The sequence below is a fragment of the Lithobates pipiens genome, unplaced genomic scaffold, assembly GCF_037356315.1.
Source record: "Lithobates pipiens isolate NorthernLeopardFrog02 unplaced genomic scaffold, aLitPip1_a1.2 Scaffold_16, whole genome shotgun sequence".
NCBI classification, from domain to species: domain Eukaryota; kingdom Metazoa; phylum Chordata; class Amphibia; order Anura; family Ranidae; genus Lithobates; species Lithobates pipiens.
In genome coordinates this window covers 596,514,279-596,540,410 of record NW_027507748.1, presented here as the reverse complement: position 1 = coordinate 596,540,410, position 26,132 = coordinate 596,514,279, and the positions used below count along the sequence as shown (strand labels likewise).

At 42.1% G+C, this 26,132-nt stretch overlaps 1 protein-coding gene across 1 annotated transcript in view; it reads right to left on the bottom strand.

Annotated features, from left to right (window-relative positions):
- The window catches only part of ATM (ATM serine/threonine kinase), a 299,675-nt gene that overhangs the window by 24,079 nt on the left and 249,464 nt on the right, over window positions 1-26,132 (bottom strand). The window contains exons 54-55 of the mRNA XM_077483959.1: window positions 18,186-18,268; window positions 10,261-10,401 (exon numbers count right to left, since the gene is read on the bottom strand). Of these exons, the coding sequence (XP_077340085.1) occupies window positions 10,261-10,401; window positions 18,186-18,268 (224 nt within the window). The remainder of the gene's footprint in view (window positions 1-10,260; window positions 10,402-18,185; window positions 18,269-26,132) is intronic.

The window sequence follows — 26,132 nt, the reverse complement described above, 5'->3', positions numbered from 1 at the left end:
GATCATCCCTGCGGTTACTATTGTTTGTGCTATAAACAAAAATAGAGCGACAATTTTGAAGAAAAGTATTATATTTTACTTTTTGCTATAATAAATATCCCCAAAAAAATTTTTTTTTGCTCAGTTTAGGCCGATACATATTCTGCATATTTTTGGTAAAAAAAAAAAAAAAAAATCGCAATAAGCTTATACTGATTTGTTTGTGCAAAAGTTATAGCGTCTACAAAATAGGGGTTAGTTTTATGGCATTTTTATTAATAATTTTTTTTTTTTTACTAGTAATGGCATCGATCTGTGATTTTTATCGTGACTTGGACATTATGGCGGACACATCGGACAATTTTCACATTTTTGGGACCAGTCATTTTTACAGCGATCTGTACTATAAAATTGCACCGATTACTGTAACAACACTGGCAGTGAAGAGGTTAACCACTAGGGGGCTAGGGAGGGGTTAAGTGTGTCCTGCGGAGTGATTCTAACTGTTAGGGGGGTGGGCTATGAACGACGCTTCACTGATCATAGCTCCCGATCACAGGGAGCTATGATCAGTGACACTGTCACTAGGCAGAACGAGGAGATGCTTGTTTACATCAGCATCTCCTCGTTCTTCAGCTCTGTGAGACGATCACGGGTATCCTCGCGGCGATCGAGTCCGTGGGACTCGCGATTCTACTCATGGAGCTCCCGGGAAGGTCACACGCGCCGCCAGCGGCGCGCACGTGACCACGCGGCGGCAAATTCAAAAGGACGTGCCTGTACACCCATTTGTCCAGCCGTGCCATTCTGCCAACGTAAATGTACATTTGGCGGGCGGCAAGTGTATCTACTTGTTGGATCACCAAGCAGATTCAAACCATCAAGTCAGGGATCAGATGTCTGTGTTCATTGTTTACATTTAATAAATGACATTTTAACCACTTGAGGACCGCCGTATTGCCATTGTACGTCAGCACAATGGCACAGGCAGGCATAATCACGTACATCTACGTGATTGCCTTCCAGCGGGTGGGGGGTCCAATCGGACCCCCTCCCGCTGGATACGGCGGTCCGATTCGGTCCAGGAGCGCTCCGTGATGAGGGGATGGCCGTTGGTTTTCGGCCACCCCCTCTGGATCGCTCCTGGCCAATGAGAAGCTTCCTCCCCTGTGTATTGTTTACACAGGAAGGAGGAAGTGATGTCATTCTCCTCGGGGCGGTCTTTTTGACCGGACTACGAGGAGAACAGTAAAAGTAAGTGTGCACCAACACTACACTGACATGTAGGTACACACAGGCACACAAACCCCCCCCGATCCCCCCCCCGATCGCCCCCCGATCCCCCCCCCCGCCCCCCCTCCCCCCCCAGTCACAGTGTCACTGATTGCATTGATCATTTCTTTACTGATCAATGCATTCAGTGTCAGTTGTGACAGTAAAAACTGTCAGGACAGTTAGTGTTAGGTCCAGGGTAGCCCCCTATCACCCCCCAATAAAGATTTAACCCCCTGATTGCCCCTAGAGTTAACCCTTTCACCCCCTTTTGCCAGTGTCACTAAGCGATCATTTTTCTGATCGCTGCATGTGTCGCTAGTGTCGCTAGGTAGCTAGTTATTTTTTTAGGTTCACCGCCAGGTTTTTATATCGCTAGGTACCCCGATATACTACCCAATAATGTTTTTAACCCCCTGATTGCCGCTAGTTAACCCTTTCACCCCCTTTTGCCAGTGTCACTAAGCGATCGTTTTTCTGATCGCTGCATTAGTGTCGCTACAGTCGCTAGGTAGCTAGTTATTTTTTTAGGTTCACCGCCAGGTTTTTATAGCGCTAGGTACCCCGATATACTACCCAATAATGTTTTTAACCCCCTGATTGCCGCTAGTTAACCCTTTCACCCCCTTTTGCCAGTGTCACTAAGCGATCATTTTTCTGATCGCTGCATGTGTCGCTAGGTAGCTAGTTATTTTTTTAGGTTCACCGCCAGGTTTTTATATCGCTAGGTACCCCGATATACTACCCAATAATGTTTTTAACCCCCTGATTGCCGCTAGTTAACCCTTTCACCCCCTTTTGCCAGTGTCACTAAGCGATCGTTTTTCTGATCGCTGCATTAGTGTCGCTACAGTCGCTAGGTAGCTAGTTATTTTTTTAGGTTCACCGCCAGGTTTTTATAGCGCTAGGTACCCCGATATACTACCCAATAATGGTTTTAACCCCCTGATTTCCGCTAGTTAACCCTTTCACCCCCTTTTGCCAGTGTCACTAAGCGATAATTTTTCTGAACGCTGCATCAGTGTCGCTAGTGTCGCTAGGTAGCTAGTTATTTTTTTAGGTTCACCGCCAGGTTTTTATAGCGCTAGGTACCCCGATATACTACCCAATAATGGTTTTAACCCCCTGATTGCTGCTAGTTAACCCTTTCACCCCCTTTCAGCAGCGATCACAGTATAAGTGTCACTGGTGACGCTGGTTAGCCAGTTAGTTATTTAGGTTCCCCGTCAGGTTTTTATATAGCGCCAGGGACCCCCATATACTACCTAATAAAAATTTGAACCACCTGATTGCCCCTAGTTAACCCTTTCACCACTGATCACCGTATAAGTGTTACGGGTGACTCTGGTTAGTTTGTTTTTTATAGCATTTTATATTCAAATCCGGAAGGCAGTGCTTGGTTTTCGGGGTCCCGTACGTGGCTAGGCTCCCAAAAAGTCCCCCACATGTGGTATCCCCGTACTCGGGAGAAGCAGCAGAATTTATTTTGGGGTGTAATTTGACTTCTGCCCATAGCATGTGTGAGCAATATATCATTTAGTGACAACTTTGTGCAAAAAAAAAAAAGTTTGTAATATTCCCGCAATTTTTGGCAAAATATAAAATATTCCATGGACTCAACATGCCTCTCAGTAAATAGCTTGGGGTGTCTACTTTCCAAAATGGGGTCATTTGGGGGGGTTTTGTGCTATTTTGGCATTTTATGGCCTTCGAAACTGTGATAGGTAGTGAGGAGTCAAATCAAAAATTTGCACCCTTAGAAATCCTGAAGGTGGTGATTGGTTTTCGGGGTGCCGTGCGTGACTAGACTCCCAAAAAGTCCCACACATGTGGTATCCCCGTACTCGGGAGAAGCAGCAGAATGTATTTTGGGGTGCAATTCCACATATAACCATGGCATGTGTGAGCAATATATCATTTAGTGACAACTTTTTGTAAAAAAAATTTTTTTTTTTTTTTTTTGTCATTATTCAATCCCTTAGGACAAAAAAAATAAATATTCAATGGGCTCAACATACCCATCAGCAATTTCCTTGGGGTGTCTACTTTCCAAAATGGGGTCATTTGGGGGGGATTTGTACTGCCCTGCCATTTTAGCACCTCAAGAAATGAGATCGGCAGTCATAAATTAAAAGCTGTGTAAATTCCAGAAAATGTACTCTAGTTTGTAGACGCTATAACTTTTGCGCAAACCAAAAAATATTCGCTTATTGACATTTTTTTTACTAAAGACATGTGGCTGAATAAATTTTGCCCTCAATGTATGACTAAAATTTAGTTTATTCGATTTTTCTTATAACAAAAAGAAGAAAATATCTTTTTTTTTCAAAATTTTCGCTCTTTTTCCATTTATATCGCAAAAAAAAAAAATCGCAGAGGCAATCAAATACCATCAAAAGAAAGCTCTATTTGTGGGAAGAAAAGGACGCAAATTTCGTTTGGGTGCAATATTGCATGACCGCGCAATTACCAGTTAAAGCAGCGCAGTGCGAAATTGCAAAAAGACCTCTGGTCCTTAAGGTATTTATTGGTCCGAGGCTGAAGTGGTTAAAGTCCTTTTCACATCAATCTACTAGTCCCTTTGATGCACTGTTTTTGATCGTTTTTTCTGCTGAAACCATCAAGTCAGGCTTGAATCTAACTGGTGGCTGGGGAGAGCGTCAGTGTACTAACAATGTGATGTTATCAGGCATTCAGTGCACCAGAAATCATCAATAACTCAAGTAGTTTAAGTGCAACTGCAATCACACTCATACAGGTGGGAGAAAAGTCTACTTCTGCAGCAAATTGCTGTTATGTCACATTTAAAGGAGAAGCACAGCCAAAGCTTGTTTGGCTGTACTTCTCCTGTGGATCATAGGAGTGCACTTCGTTCTGCACTCCTGTGACCAGTTTTCACCTAACAACGTGTTGAAGCCCCCTGTCAAGTGGCATCTGAGCCAGTCCAGGCTCAAGCAAGATTGTGACAATGAAGTCGGGATCCGTCCACATGCCTGGACCAGCGCATGGCTCAGCCTCTCAGCGAGCCTCTGAGCTGGACACTCCTTCCCCTTCCACAGCCCAGAGCTCCAGTGAGCACAAGGCGGCAGAGTGTCAGTCACCGGCTCTCTGTTCAGGTTCTCAGTGTTACAGCTGGTGGGGGACCGATGCTTCATCCACCTAGGTAAGTATGAATCTGCAAAAGAAAAATTCCATACTTCTCTTTTAAGGTCTCATGCACACTGGACGTTTTTACAGCTGCTGTTTTTGGCTTCAGGCATTTTTTTTCTGCAGCCAGTAAACTCCCCTGAATGTTATCCTATGTGTCCATGCGCACATAGACTTATCAGTATTTTTTGGCAGGGGTGTTTTCTGGCTGGAAAAAAACAACAACTTGTGGGTTTGAAGAGGAGTTTTTCATCTTTAACTGCTTCAGCCTGGAAGATTTTATCCCCTTCCTGAGCAGAGCACTTTTTACAATTTGGCACTGCGTTGCTTTAAGAGCACTTTCACACCACACCGCCCATAGCGTCAGCGGTAAAACGCCGCTATTTTTACAGCGTTATTAGAGCGTTTTTACAGCGTTTTTACAGCGTTTTTGGGGCGCTAGCGTTAAAATTACCGCAACGCTGTGGGCGTTTTTACAGCGTTTTACAAGCGTTTTACAAGCGTTGGGCGTCAAAGAGCCACCTCACCTCCCTACATCACTTCCTGTTTACTTCCTGGGATCTTGTGAGGTGACAGAGGATACAGAAAGAAGATGGAGTTCATGGAGCTGTTCTTGATGTTTGTGCTACTGTATTGGGAAAATATCCACCAACAGAGGCAGCAACGTCGGTATTGGGTTCATCCCATCCTACAAACACACAGCTCTATCGGGCAATTTGTGTTGCTATATGAGCACCTAAGAGTGCACCCAGACAAATTCCGAAACTATACTCGAATGAGCATTGGAACGTAAGTATCTATATCCTAATCCCGCTCCCACTGCTCCCAAATCTCCAACCATAATCCCACTCCCACTGGTCCCAAATCCCAAATCTAGAACCATAATCCCGCTCCCACTGGTCCCAAAACCCAAATCTAGAACCATAATCCCACTCCCACTGGTCCCAGAACCCTAATCTCCAACCCTAATCCCACTCCCACTGGTCCCAAATCCCTGGTCTCTTTCAACCTCCATCTTCTCTTAGCTCCTATCCACCTCTACAAACAGGATTTCCTGATTTACCAGCATCCTACGCTTCAGTGAGATCATGTTACCTCCCCACAGCTAGTCCTGTTGCTGTGGATGCTATCTTTTTGTTTGCATGTTTATCTTTTGTTTGTGAGATCATGTAAAAACAAGCGGTTTATATAAAGTACATGCAGTGTCTTGTTTTACTTCAAATCTACATTTTTCTACGATTTCTTTGGCACTTTGATGGCTTGGAAATCATTGTGACCTTTCCACAATTTCAGTCCTGTTGTTGTAGATGCTCTCTTTCTACTTGCATGTTTACTTTTTTTGAGATCATGTGACTTTTTCTACAGCTCAGGGCGGATTATAGGCGTTTTTAGGGCGTTTTTACAGCGCTTTCAATTCATTCCAATGGAGAGGAGCGTTTTTGAAGCGCTTTTTTTAACGCCCAAAAGCTGCTCCAAAGATGCTGCTTGCAGGACTTTTCTCAACGCTCAGCCAGTGCAACGCCTCGGTGTGAAAGGGTCCATTGAGATGCATGGAGAGCGTTTTATGAGCGTTTTAATAGCGTTATTTTTAACGCTAAAACGCTGCAAAAACGCCCTGGTGTGAAAGGGGTCTAACTGACAATTGCGAGGTCATTCGATGCTGTACCTAAACAAAAAGGGTTCTTTTTTCCCCACAAATAGAGCTTTATTTTGGTGGTATTTGATCTCCTCTGCGGTTTTTATTTTTTGCGCTATAAACAAAAAAGAGCGACAATTTAGAGAAAAAAAAATGTTTTTTACTTTTTGCTATAATAAATATCTCCCCAATAAAAAAAAAAAACACATTTCTTCAGTTTAGGCCAATATATATTCTTCTACACATTTTTGGTAAAAAAACAAACAAAAAAAAACCCGTAATAAGCGTATATTGTTGGTTTGCACAAAAGTTTTAGCGTCCGCAAACTATGGCAAAGATTTTTGGCATTTTTTTTTTTTTTTTACTAGTAATGACGGTGATCTGCAATTTTTTGCGACATTGCAACAGACAGATCAGAGACTTTTGACACTTTTTTGGGACCACTGGCATTTATACAGTGATCAGTGCAATAAAAACGCACTGATTACTGTGTAAATGTCACTGGTAGTGAAGGGGTTAACACTAGGGGGCGATCAAGGAGTTCATTTTGTGTTCCCTCAGTGTGTTCTAACTGTATGGGGATAGGATTGACTACGAGAGGAGACCTATCGCTTTTCCTACTTAGTAGGAACAAACGATATGGCTCCTCTCTGACAGCAGAGAGATTTGTGTGTTTACACACAAATCCCCGTGCTGGTGCTCGTGCACGCGATCGCGCGTGGCCGCCGGCTATCATGCCCACCAGCCATGCGCATCGGGTCTCCCGCTGTGCAGCAGGCGTGACTTGGCGGCGTGTGTGCCTCTGGTGGCCGAAAAAAGGTAGAACGTACCCATATGGGATTTCACCCAGGAGAGCCATTGTGCCACGGTTCTTCTATGTGACATGGTCGGGAACTAGTTAAAAATGCTCTAACCCTTAAAAAAAGTTGAAAAACGCGGCTATGCTTTAACCTTTTGTGGGAGTATAGTTTTGCTAAAACAAAAAACTCAAATGCTAAGTAACGCTACAGCTAATGCTACTGAGAAGAGATAAAAGTTCAGTGTCAGCAGAATGTAAATGTCAAACAAGTACAGGGAGATTGCAGGTCTGGCACTGGCTGCTGTTGCTGACACGTTACAGATTATATTTTCTTTCATCATATACTGTACCATATATCAGGTTTACTGTGCCATTTTTTAGAAAAATGTGATGTTACTTCTTAGCTAAGGAAAAGTTAAATGGACAGACAAGGGAAGACCGTCTATGTGGAGGTGTCAGCGCATGCTGGGAGTTGTTGTTCCCTGGCTGCTAGTAAGCTATGCATAAATCATTACCCTTTACATTTTTTTAAATAATTTAGCTCTTATTTTTCTGCAACTGGTCTTTGGGACAAGGGCTTTTGGAGAGGACTCCAGGGTGGCCTGTTGTCTAGTGACTTTGGGCCCTGGCTTTTAAGGGAACACTACTCTTTGGGTGGTGTGTGGCTGGGGGACACTTGGAGTGGTTTTGTTTATGATTCAAGCCCATGTCTCTCCAAAACACCCAGACTCTGGGAACTGGATGACTCAAACATATTTAGGGTCTCTATGCTCAAATCCAGCAATTAATGCTTTAGATTGTGATACTTAGAGCAGATATTAATATCAGCTCAAAGCATCCTGTCCAGGATTTCCTGATATAATCTGTTTAAGGAGTTATGTGTTAAGTGTCTGTCTCTCATTGTATAATTTCTCCATTATGTAACTCTCCTAGGTTGCATTCCCCATTATTAATTGAATCACCTATTGTTTATGTCTGTTCATCACTGTATTTATACTTATGATAATGTTTAATGTACTTTGTTCTAGACTTGTTGCCAGATGGTCTGGTCATCCCCTGACTAATCAAGGCAAGTTGTTTAATTAGCATTACATTTATGTTGGCTGTTCCTTAGCTATGTTAATTATATTCCTGCTTACGGTTTGTATTGCATAATGTGATCAGGTCCTGCCAGGACTTATATGCTATATAAATTCTGTGTGATTTCTCAATAAAGAGTTCCAGTTTGCATTGAAGGAAAACAAGTGTATAGGTGCTGCAACCTTCCTACATAAAACCTTATGCCTTTCGTATGTTAGTACTTAGTCATTACTAAGGACTAACGTTCGAAACGCGTAGGCTGTTTTACAGCTTTGTACATGTACTTAACAGCTTGCTGACTGCCTCACGCAGATATACTGTGGCAGAAGGTCTCGTACAGACAAACTAATGTACCTGTATGCTGCCCTAAGAGGCGGCCTGTGGGCGTGCGCGGCAAGCTCCATGAGTTGGGTCGCAGGTCCTGTGGACCCGATGTCCACGGGGATACCCGCGATCGTCTCACGGAGATGCTAATATAAACAAGCATCTCCCCGTTCTGCCTAGTGACAGTGCCACTGATCTCTGCTCCTTGTGATTGGGAGCAGAGATAAGTGACGTTTCACACACAGCCATGCCCCTCAGTTAAAATCACTCCTCAGGACATACTTAACCCGTACACTGCCCCCTAGTGGTTAACCCCTTCCCTGCCAGTGTCATTTACACAGGAATCAGTGCATTTGTATAGGACTGATTGCTGTATAAATGACAATGGTCCCAAAAATTTGAAAAATGTCTGATGTGTCCGCCATAATGTCGCAGTCACTATAAAAAAATCGCAGATCGCCACCATTACTAGTAAAAAAAAAAAAAAAATTATTAATAAAAATGCCATAAAACTATTCCCCATTTTGTAAACGCTATAACTTTTGCACAAACCAATCAATAAATGCTTGTTACAATTTTTACCAAAAATATGTAGGTTACGTATCAGCCTAAACTGAGGAAAACACGTTTAATTTTGGGGGATATTTATTATAGCAAAATGTAAAAAATAATGCATTTTTTCAAAATTGTCGCTCTTTTTTTGCTTATAGCGCAAAAAATAAAAACCGCAGGTGATCAAATACCACCAAAAGAAAGCTCCATTTGTAAGCAAAAAAACGGACATCAATTTTGTTTGGGAGCCACGTCGCACGACCATGCAATTGTTAGTTAAAGCGACACAAAATGTGCTCTGGTCTTTGGCCAGCAAAATGGTACGGGGCTTAAGCGGTTAATAAAGAAATACTATTTTGGATGTCATCCCGAGTGCTGACCATCCTTTTTGCCTATTCCAGCTTGCATCTAAACTATTTTTGGCTAGTCTTGGATGGTTAGCTATATCTGATTCCGGGCTCAAGACTGGAGGAAGCTATATCTTGACAGAAGCAAACGAGCTGGGTGCTGAACGGTTCCGTCACAACTATGAAGGAAAGCGGAGTTCCAGCTGTTTTTTTTTTTTAAATGTATGTTTTAGCACTTTTTTTTTTTATTAAAAAACATACTTTGGTCTTCCCTGTGAGCCAGCTCTCATCTTGAAAGTGGGTATCTGAAGCCCACTTGTTGCTTTTTGAGGGATACGGCGCTTGCGCATGCACATATTGCAGAAAGCACAGCGCATGAATACTGCAAAGCTGAACTCTAAACTGTAACACCCAAAGGGCTCCAAAAAGACACACGGATTCAAGTGAAGAGGAACACATACACTTGTATGCACCGTAAAGCGTTGACACGTTAGTATTGCTAATAAACTGGGTATTTTTAGAGCCAGGTCAAGTTAACTTAGCAACAGAGATCTAAGGTGTGAATAAACTAACACTTAGTTTTCAACAAATTTTAACCACTGTACTTGTTACTTCCAATGAGCAGCCGTGCAATAAAAACACCCTGATCATTACATATTTAGATTAGAATAGTTAATCAGTTTACAAAACAAGAAACTGATTATGGAGATGGAGTAAATGTCTTGACACAAAGATTCAAAGATTCCAAAGGAGGGAGACAAAGATCAGTCTATAGTATCGGTGGTATAGGTCCCATAGAGTATCTCTTGTAAGTTCACTTTCCTAGGACATTTACCTATTGAAAGTTAATTTTCCTGCTATTAATGTTGCCTATAAATTGTGGGTATATATATATATATATATATATATATATATATATATATATATATATATACATACATACATATACACACACACATACATACACGCATACACACACACACACACCCATACACTGCATTTGTATGTTAGAAAGCCAATCCAAAAAATTCTTTGGTTAAACTACACAGACAGGACACCCAATGAGATACATTTCCAGAAGTAGAATAAAGGTCAGGTCATAAAATAAGCACTATCATCACTACCTTGACAAGCTGTCTTCTCTCTCTCCCGTCTGAGCCCACACAGTCTATTATTTTCGGCAGATTTAGACCTCCAGCCAGGCGGAACTCAGGCTTGAATGATTGAATTGTCACCAAGTTCTCATACTTCCCGCTGGGATCAACCTGCATATATGAAGGGAAGATGCTCAGGAAAAAAAAACCTGTCATTTTACCAGTTCACACCAGTTATAACATTGGACATGAAAACTATATTGCAAGCATCGAAATGTAATGATGTGCGACAAAACACAACAGGTCCTCTGTGCCTCTGACGGCATATAGATTGCTTGTAGAACACTGCATGTATCCAAGCACAGAGAATTAGAGTATGTTGGGCAAATATAAAAAAAAACATTGTTTATCTGTTTTGACACTCAAGGTAGATTTAGATATATATCTAAAATCACCCTTTACTCTGAAGTCCGATCCATGGGCACTCCTGTCCACTGCCTAATGCAGCTTAAGGGAGTTTGGTTGGCGTGTGGCAAAAACACAGCTCAACTGCGCATTTTTACTAGCTCCAACCTCATGTCTATATAAAGCCTTAAAAAAAAAAACATAATGGTCATAATTCAGCTTAGACTTGTGGACAACTTACACATATATTTTTTCAGCCCTAAAAATGCACTACATAGCCTCATTTATTATAAGTGCATGTAAACACGAGCAATGACCTACTCTTACTTGCCCCCTTTTGGTCTGGGTAGGATTAAAGAAAAGGAAGGGTATGGGATTATAGGGTAACCAGGGATTAGGGAAGAAGTTGACAGCCTACTAGCCCTTCTATGCCCTTGAAAGGTATTTTATCAATGGGTCCCAAACACATCCTTTAATTCTGAACCACAGATAATTATTCATTAACCATTTTCTATGAGAGTTTAGCTTTTACTAATTCAAAAGGCATGGACAGTGTCTTTCATGACCTGGTGGTGGTGTTTTAGTTGCTATAAAAATGACAGATTAGCCTTGTGGAGTTTCTGGGCATCTCCCTACTAAACCTGTTTATCAGTAGAGATGGGCCGAACACCCCCCCCCCCCCCCCCGGTTCCAAATAGGCAAAAAATACAGCAGCACACACAAACACCATTAAAGTCTATGGGACAAGAACATGAATAATCAAAAGTGCTCATTTTAAAGGCTTATATGCAAGTTATTTTTATAAAAAGTGTTTGGGTATCCGGGTCCTGCCCCAGGGGACATGTATCAATGCATGATTTTAATAATGCTTAAAGTGAAATATTCCTTTTAAATTTTGTACCTGGGGGGTGTCTATACTATGCCTGTAATGTGGCGCATTGTTCCTGTGGTTAGAACAGTCACTGCACAAAATTACATTTCTAAAGGAAAAAAAAGTCATTTAAAAGTACTCGCAGCTATAATGAATAGTCTATGGGAGAAATCAAAAGTGCTAATTCTAAAGGCTTATATGCATGGTATTGTCATAAAAAGGGTTTAGGGACCTGGGTCCTGCCCCAGGGGACATGTATCAATGCAAAAAAAAGTTTTAAAAATGTCTATTTTTTCTGGAGCAGTGATTTTAATAATGCTTAAAGTGAAACAATAAAAGTCAAAAAAGTAATTTAAAAGTACTCGCGGCTATAATGAATTGTCGGTCTCAGCAATACAGATAATATTTTTTTTTTTAAATGGCATTGGGATCTCCCCCCCCCCCACCCCACCACCGACCATTACCAGGCCCTTTGGGTCTGGTATTTATATTAAGCGGAACCCCAAACCAAAATGAAAAAAAAACAAATTGCGTGGGGTCCCCCCAAATTCCATACCAGGCCCTTCAGGTCTGGTATGGATATTGAGGGGAACCCTGTGCCAATTTTTTTTTTAAATCGCGCAGTGGTTCCCCTCAAAATCCATACCGAACCCTTCAGGTTTTTCGGGGGTTAAAAACGCCCCGCTAGCAGCCGAATAGCGCGGCTAAAACGACGGTAAATCAGCGCTAAATATAGCGCCACTATACCGCGCCGATGCCTGTCCGCCCCAGTCTGAAAGTAGCCTTAGGAATGTCTTTTTGTGCAGGGACTGTTCTAAACACAGGAAAAATGCACTACTGTACAGGCATACTATAGACACCCCCCCAGGTACGAAATTTAAAGGAATATTTCACTTTAAGCATTATTATAATCACTGCTCCCGAAAAAATGGCAGTTTTTAAAACTTTCTTTTGCATTGATACATGTCCCCTGGGGCAGGGCCCAGGTCCCCAAACACTTTTATGACAATACCATGCATATAAGCCTTTAAAATTAGCACTTTTGATTTCTCCAATAGACAATTCATTATAGCCATGAGTACTATTAAATGACTTTTTTCCTTTAGAAATGTCATTTTGTGCAGGGATTGTTCCAAAAAACGGGACAAATGCGCCACTTTACATGCATACTATAGACACCCCCTAGGTATGAAACGTGAAGAAATATTTCACTTTAAGCATTATTAAAATCACTGCTCCCAGAAAACCGTCCTTTTTAAAAACTTTTTTTTGCATTGATACATGTCCCCTGGGGCAGGACCCAGGTCCCCAGACACTTTTTATGTTAATAACTTGCATATAAGCCTTTAAAATTAACACTTGAGTTTTCATGTTAATGTCCCATAGACTTTAACGGTGTTCTGGCGGCTTTCAAATTTCTCCTGAACACCACATATTGTTCGGTGTTCGCAGAACATCCGAACAACCAAAGTTCAGCCCGAACTTATGCTCTAGTGGACAATTAAAGCGGAGGTCCACCCTAAAATGGACCTCCGCTCATCGGAATCCCCCCCCCCCGGCGCCACAATTGGCACCTTTCAGGGGGGAGGGGGGTGCAGTTACCTGGATAATCCAGGTAACTGCACCCACTTCCGGGATAGCTGTCTGCGGAAAGGGGCGTAGATTACGCCCCTTTCCGCAACTGCCCGCCCCTTTGCTCAAGTGCCCCGCTGCCTGCTGGGAAACACACAGTTCCCAGAGGCAGCGGAGACCATCCGGATTGCGCCGCGCGGCTCGCGCATGCGCAGTAGGGAACTGGGAAATGAAGCCGAAAGGCTCCATTTCCTGATTCCCATACCCAAGATGGCGGCGGCAGGACCCGACAGACAACCTAGCGATCGGCTTCGGGTGCCGACATCGCGGGCACGCTGGACAGGTAAGTGTCACTATTTTAAAAGTCAGCAGCTGCAGTATGTGTAGCTGCTGGCTTTAAAAAAAAAAAAAAAAAAAAACGCGGAGTCCCGGTGGACTCCCGCTTTAACATCATTATGCAAATTCCACCTCCTCCCGCAGGCTCTGTTCCTATTTTTCCCTATAGGACATTGATTTAGAAGCCAACATTAGTATATGACATCATTGTAGTCAAGTCAATCTCAGAACCTAATGATTTCAGGAAATGAGCCAACTGATTATATATATTATATATATATATATATATATATATATAAAAAGGTCTGAGTTAGGCATATTCAATTTTTCTTGCAGGAATGGTTTTGATAGTATTCTCTGATTGTTGCACATGTAAGCTATTCTCATATAACCTTTTCAGTCTACCATGCAAAGATTGTGGATTGAAGGCACTGGGTGATAGTGGGGTTACAAAGGATAGGAGCCAATGGGTTGGGAGGACTGAGCAAAAACAAAAAAGACAGTGTCCAAGGCCGAGGAAGAACAAAAGGAATGGGCATATACAGACAATATTGCTCTGTCCCTCTTGGACGGGAGCCACTTTAAGTGCTCAATACTTTTGTGACAGACTGATTGTGATTCAATTTTAGTTCAGGTGGGGGATTTTGAGAATGAAAAGTTATTAACTGAGCTAATAGTGCCACAAACTATTTTGCGAGATCCAGCTAGCTTCGGTATTAAGGGGTACATAGCATCTGTGTATTAACTGTAGTTTATCAGCCTAAATAATTTAAACCTTTTCTTTAGTAAGGAAAGAGGAGGTCAGATCTCAAAATATCTAGCATCCTAGTATGAAACCTCCCAAAACCATGCAGGTGGCCAAGACCACCTCTCTAAGATTTTGGAGAGTTTTTCTTAATAAAGGAGGGTAATACATGGATACAGATTCTAGAAGGAAGAAGCCAGGTTGATTGCCAAGTAACTAAAAGAAAACAAGGACAGAGGGCACACAAGCCTTGCACATTACCTTTGCAACACTATAATTTATTGAAAGTGAAATAATATACTTGCAAACGAGTGATGAATTAAAACGGATAATACAAAGTCCATCATTAGCCTCATCCAGCAGGATCTGCTGGCCAGGAGACTTGGTTGGGAAAAAATTCCAAAGTAGCCAGACGCGTTTCAAGGGTGACCCCTCTTCCTCAGAGCTGGATTTGGACTGTAGGTAGATGGTTTTAAGGTGACTGAGATCAAATGGATTTGGTCATGTAGTCCAGCCCCCTCCCTCAAATGGGAGGGCCAATGATCAATTTAAAAAAACAAAAACATATAGTTAATTCACCATTGGGGATAAATGCCACCAGAATCATGTGCGTACATTTCCAATCTATCCTCCTATAAACATGTATACATCCTGATGCCCATACATAAGATAGAAAGAACAAAAGATTGCAGTATAGTTTGATGTGCCACCTACGGGTGTCACTATCCCAGTTTTCGTTTGCTCCCTGTGCGCCACTGGATGTAATTTACATCATTGGAAATTACGTTTCTGGGCTCCCTAGTGAGACTGCCAGACATTACATTGCCCTGCGCAACCAGAAGTGACGTTTGCGGGTCACAGGCCAGTGTCTGACATGCACAGTGCAATATTCTGCCTGGAATTCGGCTGGCGTGCGTGCCAACGGCCTGACACACTGATGGTGTGAGCTATAAATGCCTTCAGTTCCCCTAGTCTCTCCATTCTGGGCTCCTATTGTAATCGTTCCCATTTGTGGCTCCAATACGCCTCAGCCTATCTACATACTTATGCATGCTGTTTAGTTACTCTTTAGAGATCTAGAGCAATAAGAAACATATCTGTGGTTTTCAAACTGGTTCTGTCTCATCGTGAACAATATACTACAATCTTTTGTACGTTCTATTTTATGTATGGGCATCAGGATATATACTTGTTAATAGGGAGATAGATTGAAATGTATGAATATGATTCTGGTGGCATTTATCCCCAATGGCAAAATAACATTTTTTTTTTTTCAAATCAATCATTGACCCTCCCATTTGAGGGAGGGGCCTGGACCATATGACCAAATCCATATGATCTCAATCACCTTAAAATCATCTACCTACAGTCCAAATCCAGCTACAAGGAAGAGGGGTCACCCTTGAAACACGTCAGCCTACTTTGTACTTTTTTCTACTGGCCAGCAGATCCTGCTGGATGAGGCCAATGATGGACTTTGTATTATCCGTTTTAATTCATCACTCATTTGTGAGTATATTATTTCACTTTAAATAAATTATAGTGTTGCAAAGGTAATGCGCAAGGCTGGTGTGCCCTTGTTTTCTTTTAGTTACGCCTGGGTTCCCCCTGGCCTGTTGAGAGTGGCAGCACAGCCGATGCAGTGGCGTGACTTGTGAAGATTTTCCTCTTCTTGAATTTACTCTACGGCAATCCTTTGAGCGCATGAGCATTTGTTTCTTTTTACTTTGATCCCCAGGTAAGGAAGGACTTCAGACTGCCAATGCAAATTGAAAATTAGATTTTAAAGCTTTTGGTTACATAACAGATTTCTGCATGGAATGACTTTCAAGTACTTGTAATTACTGTAATTATTTCATAAGCTTTAGTCTTAAATATATAATAGTAAAACAATACCGCTGCTGAAGACATCTATGACGAAACGCGTACAGCGTAACCACACACACTACGTCACTTCCGGGTAGTGTGACCCGTGGAGCGCAGCTGGAACGCACACCGCTCGCCCGTGAGATTTGGTTTGAATACAGCCGGATATATGGTCTCATATTTAGCGCTAAGGCGCTCTGCACCTGAACTCTATTCATTTTTTATTTTCAGCCATTATTTTTACTTGTATTTTTTTCACTTGAAAGGCAGTCCCCTAGGGACAACACATCTGGAGACTAGGGAGGCTAGTCTCCATCGGCACCTAGATACTGCAGCCCTTATATCCATCTTAGGGGACACTAGTGTTCTGGTAATATTGGCCCTTCCTCTAGCTTTTTACCCAGCAGGTTTATAATATTAGTTTTTTCCTGTTGGGCATATGCACATTGTCTCCCATAGCTTGTGATGCCTTAATGCTTTTTAATTTTAACCTTTTTTACCTCTGAATGATGATTGATTTGATTGTTTTTTTGATTGATTTTTATATAACATTTTTATATGGGATTTTTCTAATAAAATAAGTGGCTTAAGATCCCTTGTTTGTGACCTCCAAAGATCCTTTTGTGCACCTAATGAAGTTGGTTTCTAGTACCACTTAAGTCCCTTAAAAAAATTTTGGGGGGGAAAATGTTGTAAAAAGTTCTCCAAAAAATTTTTTTCTAATTTTTTTTTCTGGTGACTGACATACTACACCATGAGAGTTGTTTTTTTCCCCCTATGAGGAACTATCGCACCCGCCACAGATCGTGTTTCTGTACATCACCGTGTGAGGAACAAGAAGCATTGGCAGAGTGTAGAGGACACAGCCAGCAGGTGGAATCCTTAAAGGCGCATAGTGGTGGAGAATATACACGCTTATAACCCCCTTGGGGGTATGTGGATCTGGTGAGTGGGGACCTAAAAGGGGGAACGAGCACGGAAGTCACCACAAATATATATATGATCACGAAAGTCACCTTTTTTCTTCTTTTGAGCTGGGATCCTGTATGCTGTTGGACATTATAAGATACTAGCAGAACTATTGTGGACTACCTCTATACTCAATATAATCTTCATTTTTATTATTTTTTATATATTTTTTACAGTATCTTTATGCCTATTTTTATGTACTTTTTCTCTTCACGTTTTGTATATATATATATATATATATATATAATTTTCACATTTCTGATGAAATTTTCTAATGTCTGCATTGGATTCACAAATTTGATGGCTGATGATTAATGTATTTATAACTTTCAGCTTATATATTCCGATACCTGTCTTGTAATTTTCATGTTGGATGCTAGTTTTTTCGCACTGATCTAACTCAACCTATTGGGAGCCGTAGGGTCGCTATGCACGAGTATTAATATTACGGGTATTAGTGCTGTTTTTTGTACTCTTGTAATTTTTTATTTTTGCACTTTATAATTTTATATTTTTTGCACTGGAACACCTCACATAGATTTATAATTCGTAGAAGCACTTTACTAGTCTGCAAAGATTGTATATTTGAGTTTTATCTAGGGTATTATCACATGATTAGGGCCTGAGTTACAGCCTGCGCATACAGACGAGTAGGACTGTGTGTGGGGGGAATATCTCTGGGCCCTACACTCTGAATAGGAAACACTGTGCACATATATAGATGCACTTCACTATTCGCTTATTACTCATTTTTCTTTAAATTTGTGGTGTATTTCCTATGACTTCTGTTCTAGGGCTTCCTTTTTCAATTACCCCGCAGGGGTACTGCACACATATTTATGGTGCGCACTATTAGTATATGTATATAGGGGACACGGAACGGTTTATGCATTGGTGTCATTTATCAATTCAAGGTCTTGTCTAAAAGCTGGGGGCATTAGATAGAGATTCATTTTCTGAGCAGCCTAATCAAACTTAATAGAGGTAGCGCCAACAGCCCATACTAACATCATAGAACAATACCTGTCCATGTTTGAATTAAATGGATTCAACAGTTTTGGATACCAAAGGAGACAAAAGAATAATAAACAATTTGATACAAACATAATTTTTTAACATGTTGCTGCTATATTAATACATGATAAAAAAAGAAAAAAGTTGTGTGTCCTTTTCACAGACATATTCTCGTACCTTCAGTTCCATGGTTGGAATAACAACGTCTTGTAAATTGCTCAGTTTTGTGATAGGCTGATCTGATGGTATGGGGATGGCTTCTATGAATAAGGGAAAAATAAAAATAAAAGCCCTTAAATAGCTAATTAAATGAAATGACCACCAACCACATGTGCTACCCATGATGATGATGGAAAAGTAACCCCTTAAGAGGCTTAAATCCATTTTCCTTTAAATATCTGCAGTTTATGCTAATATTCTACATAGGAGTTCTCCAGCTTTGAGCTCATTTTTGTGTGCAAAAATTTGGTAAGTAACACTCATTGCAATTGATCTTCAATACAGCAGCAATAAAGGAAAAGAAAGCATATAGTATGGTTTTCCTTACTATCCCCTTTACCATCTTTAAAGCATTAAAAGGCATGACAGACAAAGTAATACAATCTAAATTCCAAAAAAGTTGTGACGCATCCAATATTGCATTTCAGCTTTGTCCCTTGTGCACAGATTACTCCAGATTCTCTGAATCATTTGATGATATTATGTACTGTGAAACATTATTAAATTTAAAGACATAAGAAGAGCCTGATCTGATAGCACAACCATAACATGCCTGCATCCCCAATGTATACATACAAACAATTCTGGTCATGGGACTTTAAGTGTGGCATATCATGAAATAAAATTCCAATAATAGAAAATGTATTATAAAGTTTACCAGACCTGGCCAGCACACTTGTCTCTGTACCTCCTGGTGGGGTCTTGCTGCGATCTCCGGGGTATTTAGCCAGACCTGGCCAGCATACTTGTCACTGAATTTTTCACCAGACACGTCCATCCAGTTTCCACACGCAGTCAAAACAGTATATTTTTTTATTTGGGCAAGTCGTGTTTTTTACACATATTTTTATACACAGTTTTGATCTTTTGACTTTGTGACTCAATTTTATTTTATTTTCACGTTCACTTTACTATCTCTTCCTAGGATGTCCAGTCTTCATCTTTCTTTTTTCTTTCTTTGTCACCCTTATCTGCAAGACTGTCCTTTGTCAGTTGGAGCACATTTGTCAGACATTTACACACTGTTCGTTATACCTACCCATACTCAATCACATATTTTTTTTTACAGTTTTTTCAGACCAGATGCGCGTCTCTTCTTTCCATACATGGATAACTGCTTCCCCCTGGCCGGTTCCTTTGCTGTTCCCCTAGTCCGGGTGGGATGTCCCTGCCTTAGCCCCGGGTCAGGCTTTGTCATTGGCAACCCTCACATACATCTTGTAGGCTAAATTTTTATTCTGAGCGTACATGTTCGTATAAGACTTCTGGCCTCTGTTATATTACTTTTTGTTACCCATATAGGGATTTTTACCCTTACACATCTTTTACTTATTACTTGTATTCACAGAGAATTTTGGCAACATACTCCCGATGAGTGGGCATGAGCCACGAAACGCGTAGTTACTATGCGTCAAAACAGTCTGATCCTTACATTTTATACCCATTGTGCATTTATCTATTCTATTGTACCTTGCACTGTTTATTAAGAAGTAGTTATAATAATCATGTGCCATGTGTCAGCTCTTAATTATGTTCATCAATCATCAGCCGTCTTCTCTCAGTGCCGTCTTCCCCCTTGCCGCCGGTTACTCATTAAAAAAAAAAGCAAAAAAAACAACAACGCTCTGTGGCCGTCTTCCTCCATTGTGTTGTTGTCCGCCATGTGGCATCGCTTATATGGGGGGGGGGGGGGGGGGGGGTGCGGCGGGCGTCCGTTGACATCACCTGGAGAGCCCAGCCTTTGTGACCTAACAGGGGGTGGGCTCTCCGGGTGACAAATTGACGTATGGCCATGCCCCCACTTTTTTTTTACATTTCACTGCTTTTTGGGGTGAATGGGTAGGTGTACGATGTACCCGATATCCATTCACATGAGGGGGAATCTGGGAGCCCCCTTGTTAAAGGGGTCTTCAAGATTCCGATAAGCTCCCAGCCAGCAGACCCTGACAACCACCAGCCAGGGTTGTCAGGAAGAGGCCCTTGTTCCCATTAACAAGGAGGCAGGGTGCTTTGGGGCAGGGGGAGACCCCCCAAAGCACCCATTCCCCCATGTTGAGGGCATGCGACATGGTATGGTTCAGGAGGGGGGCCTCCTTTTCCTGGCCTGCCGGGCGGCATGCTAGGATAAGGGTGTGGTATGGATTTTGGGGGGGCCCCAGTCCATCTAAAATAAAATAAAAAATTGGCATGGGGGTCCCCTCCAAATCCATACTAGATCCAAAAGGGCCCGGCATGGACCCGGGGATTTACCCATGCCAGTTTTTATGCAATTTTCTTTTTTTTTTTTACACTCAGCTATCAGTGGGGAAACCCTTCTGACAGCTGATGACTCATCGGTTGTTAAGGATGCGGCGACCGGCATCCCGCCTCCTCTCCTTAGCAACCAGCTATATACAGCATTTTAAACAGAAAATGAAAAAACGCAAAATGCAAAACACATCAAAAATCGCATCACAAACGCAACACTTGCATTTCAAGTGCAATTCCATTGGATCTCTCAGTTCCATTAAGATGTGATTTTGCCAGTATAGACGTAGAATCTCTATATACTTCGATACCCCATATATGGGGCCTAGCTTCAATAGCACACTTTTTAGACTCCAATTTTCCAACTATGGCAGCCCAAAAATAATTGATTTTGGAACTTTGCCCTTACAAAAAATTGCTTTCAGTTTAAGGAAACCAGCTATAAACAAATCCGAGGCACTTCCATGGGTGCGCCATGGGCACCAGCATACGCGTGCCTTTACCTGGGCTGGTCGAAAGAGGAGGTGGTATATTGTTTCCGAAATGTACCTCGGCCATGCCTTACTATGGCTGAGGTACATAGGCAACGTGTTTCTTCTCTGGAAGGGAAGCCCCAAAACTCTTGAACAGTTTGTTGGGGAGCTTAATATAAACAGAAACATACGGTTAACTTTGAACTGTGATCTCCATCAAATTCCCTTCCTGGACCTTCAGATTAGGATTAAAATAGGTAAATTGATGACGAGGACATACAGAAAACAGACTGCTGCTCTTATGAAACATTGGCATCTGCTAACTCGCTCACAATTGGCGAATATTGTAGGCCCAAGACCCCATCTGGTAGCAAAGAGGGCAAAAAACCTTTGACGAACTGGTAAGATTGGTATTCACTAGAACAATGTCGCGCAACTGGCTAATCGATCTTCCGCAACCTTGTGGGAGGTGTCACATCTGCAAATTGGTAGATAGAACAGACACTTTTAATGACGCGGAAGACATACAAGATAAAGCAGTTTATCCTGTATATGCTGGAGTGCCCCTGCCACAAATATGTTGGCAAAACGAAACACCCCCTTAAAGTCTGCATTGACGAACACCTGTCCAACAAAGGATGAATAATCACTGATAGGCCAACATTTCATTAAAATACCATAAAGGACAAACTAAAGCCCTACGAGTCAAGGGTATACTTGCACTCAAGTTAACCAGCAGGAAAGGTGACTTTAATACCGTTCTCTTCCAGAGAGAATAAAGAATGAATATACTGTTTGGGAAACGATGGCCCCCTAAGGGTTGAACAAAGAAATTAACTTACAGGTGTTAAACTCCCTAAGATATATATAAACAAATAAGCCATATTTATACCCATGCCATGCATGCGATCGGTGTAAAGGTCGCTACCCAACCTATGATTTGGTATATACAATTTAACTAAAAATGGGATATCAGCAAGTAAAATAATAGCTGAGAATACTGCATATGTTCTATATCTAATCTGCTTGAATGGAATAAATTAGTGGTGTTGTGCTCCTAAAAGCAAATTTCACTGTCAGATACTTTAAAATATAAACAACGTTAGGTATCCAGGGGTCTGGATCAAATACTATCTAAAGTAAAAAACTTTTACAGAGTATATAAAAACATATATAAAAAATGTATATATAAAAAACATGTATGTGAATTATATATCATAGACAGTAATTGTAGGTAAATAAACAGTGTATAAAAACTAGTTAGTGCCATAAAATAAATGTGCAAAAAACGCAGACAAGTGCAAGCAAGTAAATATCTAGCAGAACTTTGCAACATATGCAATGTGCAAAATAAAAAATAACCCAAAACGGGACGTGGAAATTTAAAGCTGTCCACGGCTGTAAGTAGTGCAAATGTGGCAGTGTTTCCAAAGACACTGGGTGTAGTTATAATGCTTTCCAGGTGACAATGTGACTTTTGTGTGGAAATACACTCTTCAGTGTCAATTGACACTCGTGGCTGTGCTAGGTTATTACCTTACTGCTGTAAGGTAAACAGCATGTGGAAAAGGAGGAAGGGGTGAACACTCTTTCACGCTGTGGTGTTGCTGCGCGTCCCTTATTGGGTATGCAGTGAAAGCCTGGGGGGGTCCTTGAGCGGTCCTTCCGTTCTCTCTCACGCTGTATTGATCTCATATGTTCAGTGTGACAAGGTATAAAGAAGGGAATATAGAGCCTCCTCTGCCGCCAGATCCTGCAAGTGTTAGAGGACACCTTGCAGGATCTGGCAGCAGATCCTGTAACTAGGGAGAGACCCCCCCTACATTTCTTGAAAAGCTGTTGTGTGACACATATGGAAGAGAGGCCTTCTCCCCCACGTTTGTTATTGAACGAGCACACCTCGTATGTCCGGCAGAACCCCCCCCCCCCCCTCCTGCCCCCCCCCCCCCCGCACCCTCATTGCAAAGTTTCTCAACTTCAGGGACAGAGATGCCATTTTGTGCCTCAGTAGAAAGAAGGGGAATATTCCCAATGGAAACAAAATGATTGCCATATTCCCAGATTTTTCAGTGGAGGTTCAACACAGACAGAAATCTTTTACTGAAGTTAAAAGGCGCCTTCGCATAAAAAATGTCAAATATGACATGCTATTTCCTGCTCGACTGTGTGTGTAAGGGGAAGACAGAGTATACTTTTTTGAGGATTCTGAGACTGCCCCGGCATGGATTGAACAGCGGAAGGTGCACAGATAAGTACCCCCACACCATTATCTTGAGTTTTTTACTGTTTATGCTAGCCGCACTTGTTATACTTCCCTCACCACCCTACTGATAATATTTTAACTGGATATCTCCGAAGCTTAATGCTACTTGCTGTTTTCGTGTATAAGGATCAAGTATGGAAGCATATTCTCTATATGCAAGGTTGATTAACAACAAATACAATTGGCACTAGATCTGTTTTGTTACCTCTGGATATATGCATACTAGCATAGGTTGTGCCTAGCACCCTCAGAACTGAGACATTTCTCTTACCATTCCAGCAATAATTGTCAGCAAACGCCTAGGCCGGCGGAGAAAGACACTTTCCTAGAGAGCCCACTAAGTAACGTGAGCAAAAGTCCTTCAAAATGCACCATTATGCAGCAAAGTTTCGCCCCACTTTTTTTTTGTTAATACCTTTTCAACCTGAATGGAATAACAGAATCTAGCACCAAGCTGTACTGACTCTACGTACATGACACTGTACAAACTACCTTTACACTAGAAATGCACATGCTAATAATTTTAACTCCTATCCTTTTTTTAACAGGTTGGACACTGTTCATGCCATGTTGGCAGTTAAGGGTACAGGCCCGCACAAGTTTGGGTTTGTGCAGGGCAGGGAGGGGGGATGTAAGCCTAATTATGTTTGAAGACGAGTGCAGATGTTGTGATGCGAGACTACATGCGTATTGTAATGACAATCTAGCTAGAATGTATGTACATGCTTTTAAAAGATATGCGCAATCTGCGGGGATGCTGAGTCCTGGAGCTTTACACTTTATTTACCACCAACCAATATGGCCTCCTTGAAATTTATAATGTGGAACATCTGAGGCATTAGGGATCCGCTTAAGCGGTCTGCTATTTTTTCATTGCTTAAAAAAGAGTGGGCAGAAGTGACAATCTTGGTGGAGACTCATGCTGAGAACTCAATGTTTAGAGCGTTTAGACATCCATGGGTAGGCTGGGCTTACCACTCAGTATATACTACTCAATCTAGGGGTGTGTCAGTACTTATTTCAAAATACAGGCATTTCGAGCTCCAGGACTCGGTGATCGACCCAGAGGGTAGATACATACTCTTCAAAGTAAAGATATATGGGGATGTGTTTCTGCTGTTAGCCTTCTATATACACCCACCATTGAATTCCACCATATTGACTGCAGGATTTGACCTTCCTGGCCTTCCACCCTGGCAATCTGGGCGGGAGACTTTAATAATGTCCTTGATCCCGTCCTCTCTGCCGCCTACCCGCCAGACTATTTGCCAGGATGCTCTTAGGCTTCGGCCTGGTGGATACTTGGAGGATTAGAAATCCCACGACAAGGGCTTATTCATGCTTCTCACCTACCCACCACTCTATGTCATGTATAGATTTAATCCTTATCTCCAGGTCCCTCCAGCCGAGACTGATTAGAGCGGGATTCTCCCCTAGATCATTATCTGACCACTGCCCCTATTGGGCTATAATCTCCTTATCTCATGAAAAGCCACCTACTACATGGCGACTGAACCCCTTCTGGTTGACTTTGCTCCAGGATGATGACATGGTCATAGACTGGAAACAATATTTGACTCTAAATGAGGGCACTGCCACACCAGTCCGTCTGGGAGGCGTTTAAACTACATGCTCGCATGACTATTACCATGCATATTAATCAGATTAAGAGAACCTCCACGCTGGCTCTGGACAAGGCGACAGACAACCTGAGTACAGCTGAGGCAGAATACCTCAGAAACCCCACCTTAGAAAAAGCCGCTGGTATTAAACTAAGATCTAGGGTGGTCGACCTACTGCATTACGAGAAATCCAAATGCAAAATGTTTTTCCATAAACAAAACTAATTTGAGCATGGGGAGAGGGCGGGAAAACTCCTAGCGTACTTGGTACATTGTGAGGATCGTCCTTCCGGTAGTGGTCTCCCTGCGCTCCGCTGATGGAAACCTAGAGACAGAGCCTAGGAGGGTAACAGCACAATTTAGAGACTTCCAGGCTACACTGTACACCACCCGGGTGACACAGCTCTTATGGACTCGTTTCTCACCGACCTGTCTTTCCCTCAGTTAATGGAAGAGCAGGCCGAGGAGTTGAGGCGCCGCTTACTGTGGATGAGATCACTACAGCCCTGGCGCAGTTCCCTAGGTCTAAAGCTCCAGGCTCGGATGGCCTACCAGTGGAATATTACTCTACTTATGCAGATTTACTAATCCCTAAGCTATTATCACTGTACAACACTATATTCAAGACATCAGAGCTCCCAATCTCTACGAGAGGCCACCATAGTATTAATTCCAAAGCCAGGTAAGGACCAGCATCTGTCAGAGTCATATCGGCCTATCTGCTTGCTCCAGGTAGACGTTAAGATTCTGGCAAAAGTACTCGCAAACCGCCTCAACAAGGTCATACTATCCCTTATACATTGTGATCAGGCAGGCTTCATGCCAGGCAGGAATACGTCCTTCAACCTTAGAAGGCTCTTTATGAACATGCAATCGCTGCATCACAACTCTGGGTCCAGGATTATAGTTGCCTTGGACACAGCCAGCATTCGACTTGGTTGAATGGGAGTAGCTCTGGACCTGCTTGGGTAAATTTGGAATAGGCCCCAGGTTTATCAAATGGGTGCAGCTATTGTATCAAGCCCCGGTGGCAAAGGTGATCGCTAATGGATGGCCGTCTGAACACTTTCCCCTGACTAGGGGTATGAGATAGGGCTGTCCCATGTTGCCACTGCTCTACGCCCTGGCAGCGGAGCCACTGGTAATGGCTATACGCTCACATCCCACTATAGTGGGTCTAAGCAAGGGAGAGGTGACCGAAACAGTACTTATGCAGATGACACGCTACTGTATCTGGATAACTCTGAGACCTCCCTTCCTACAGTCTTGTCCTTGATAGAGCATTTTGGAACTTGTTCTG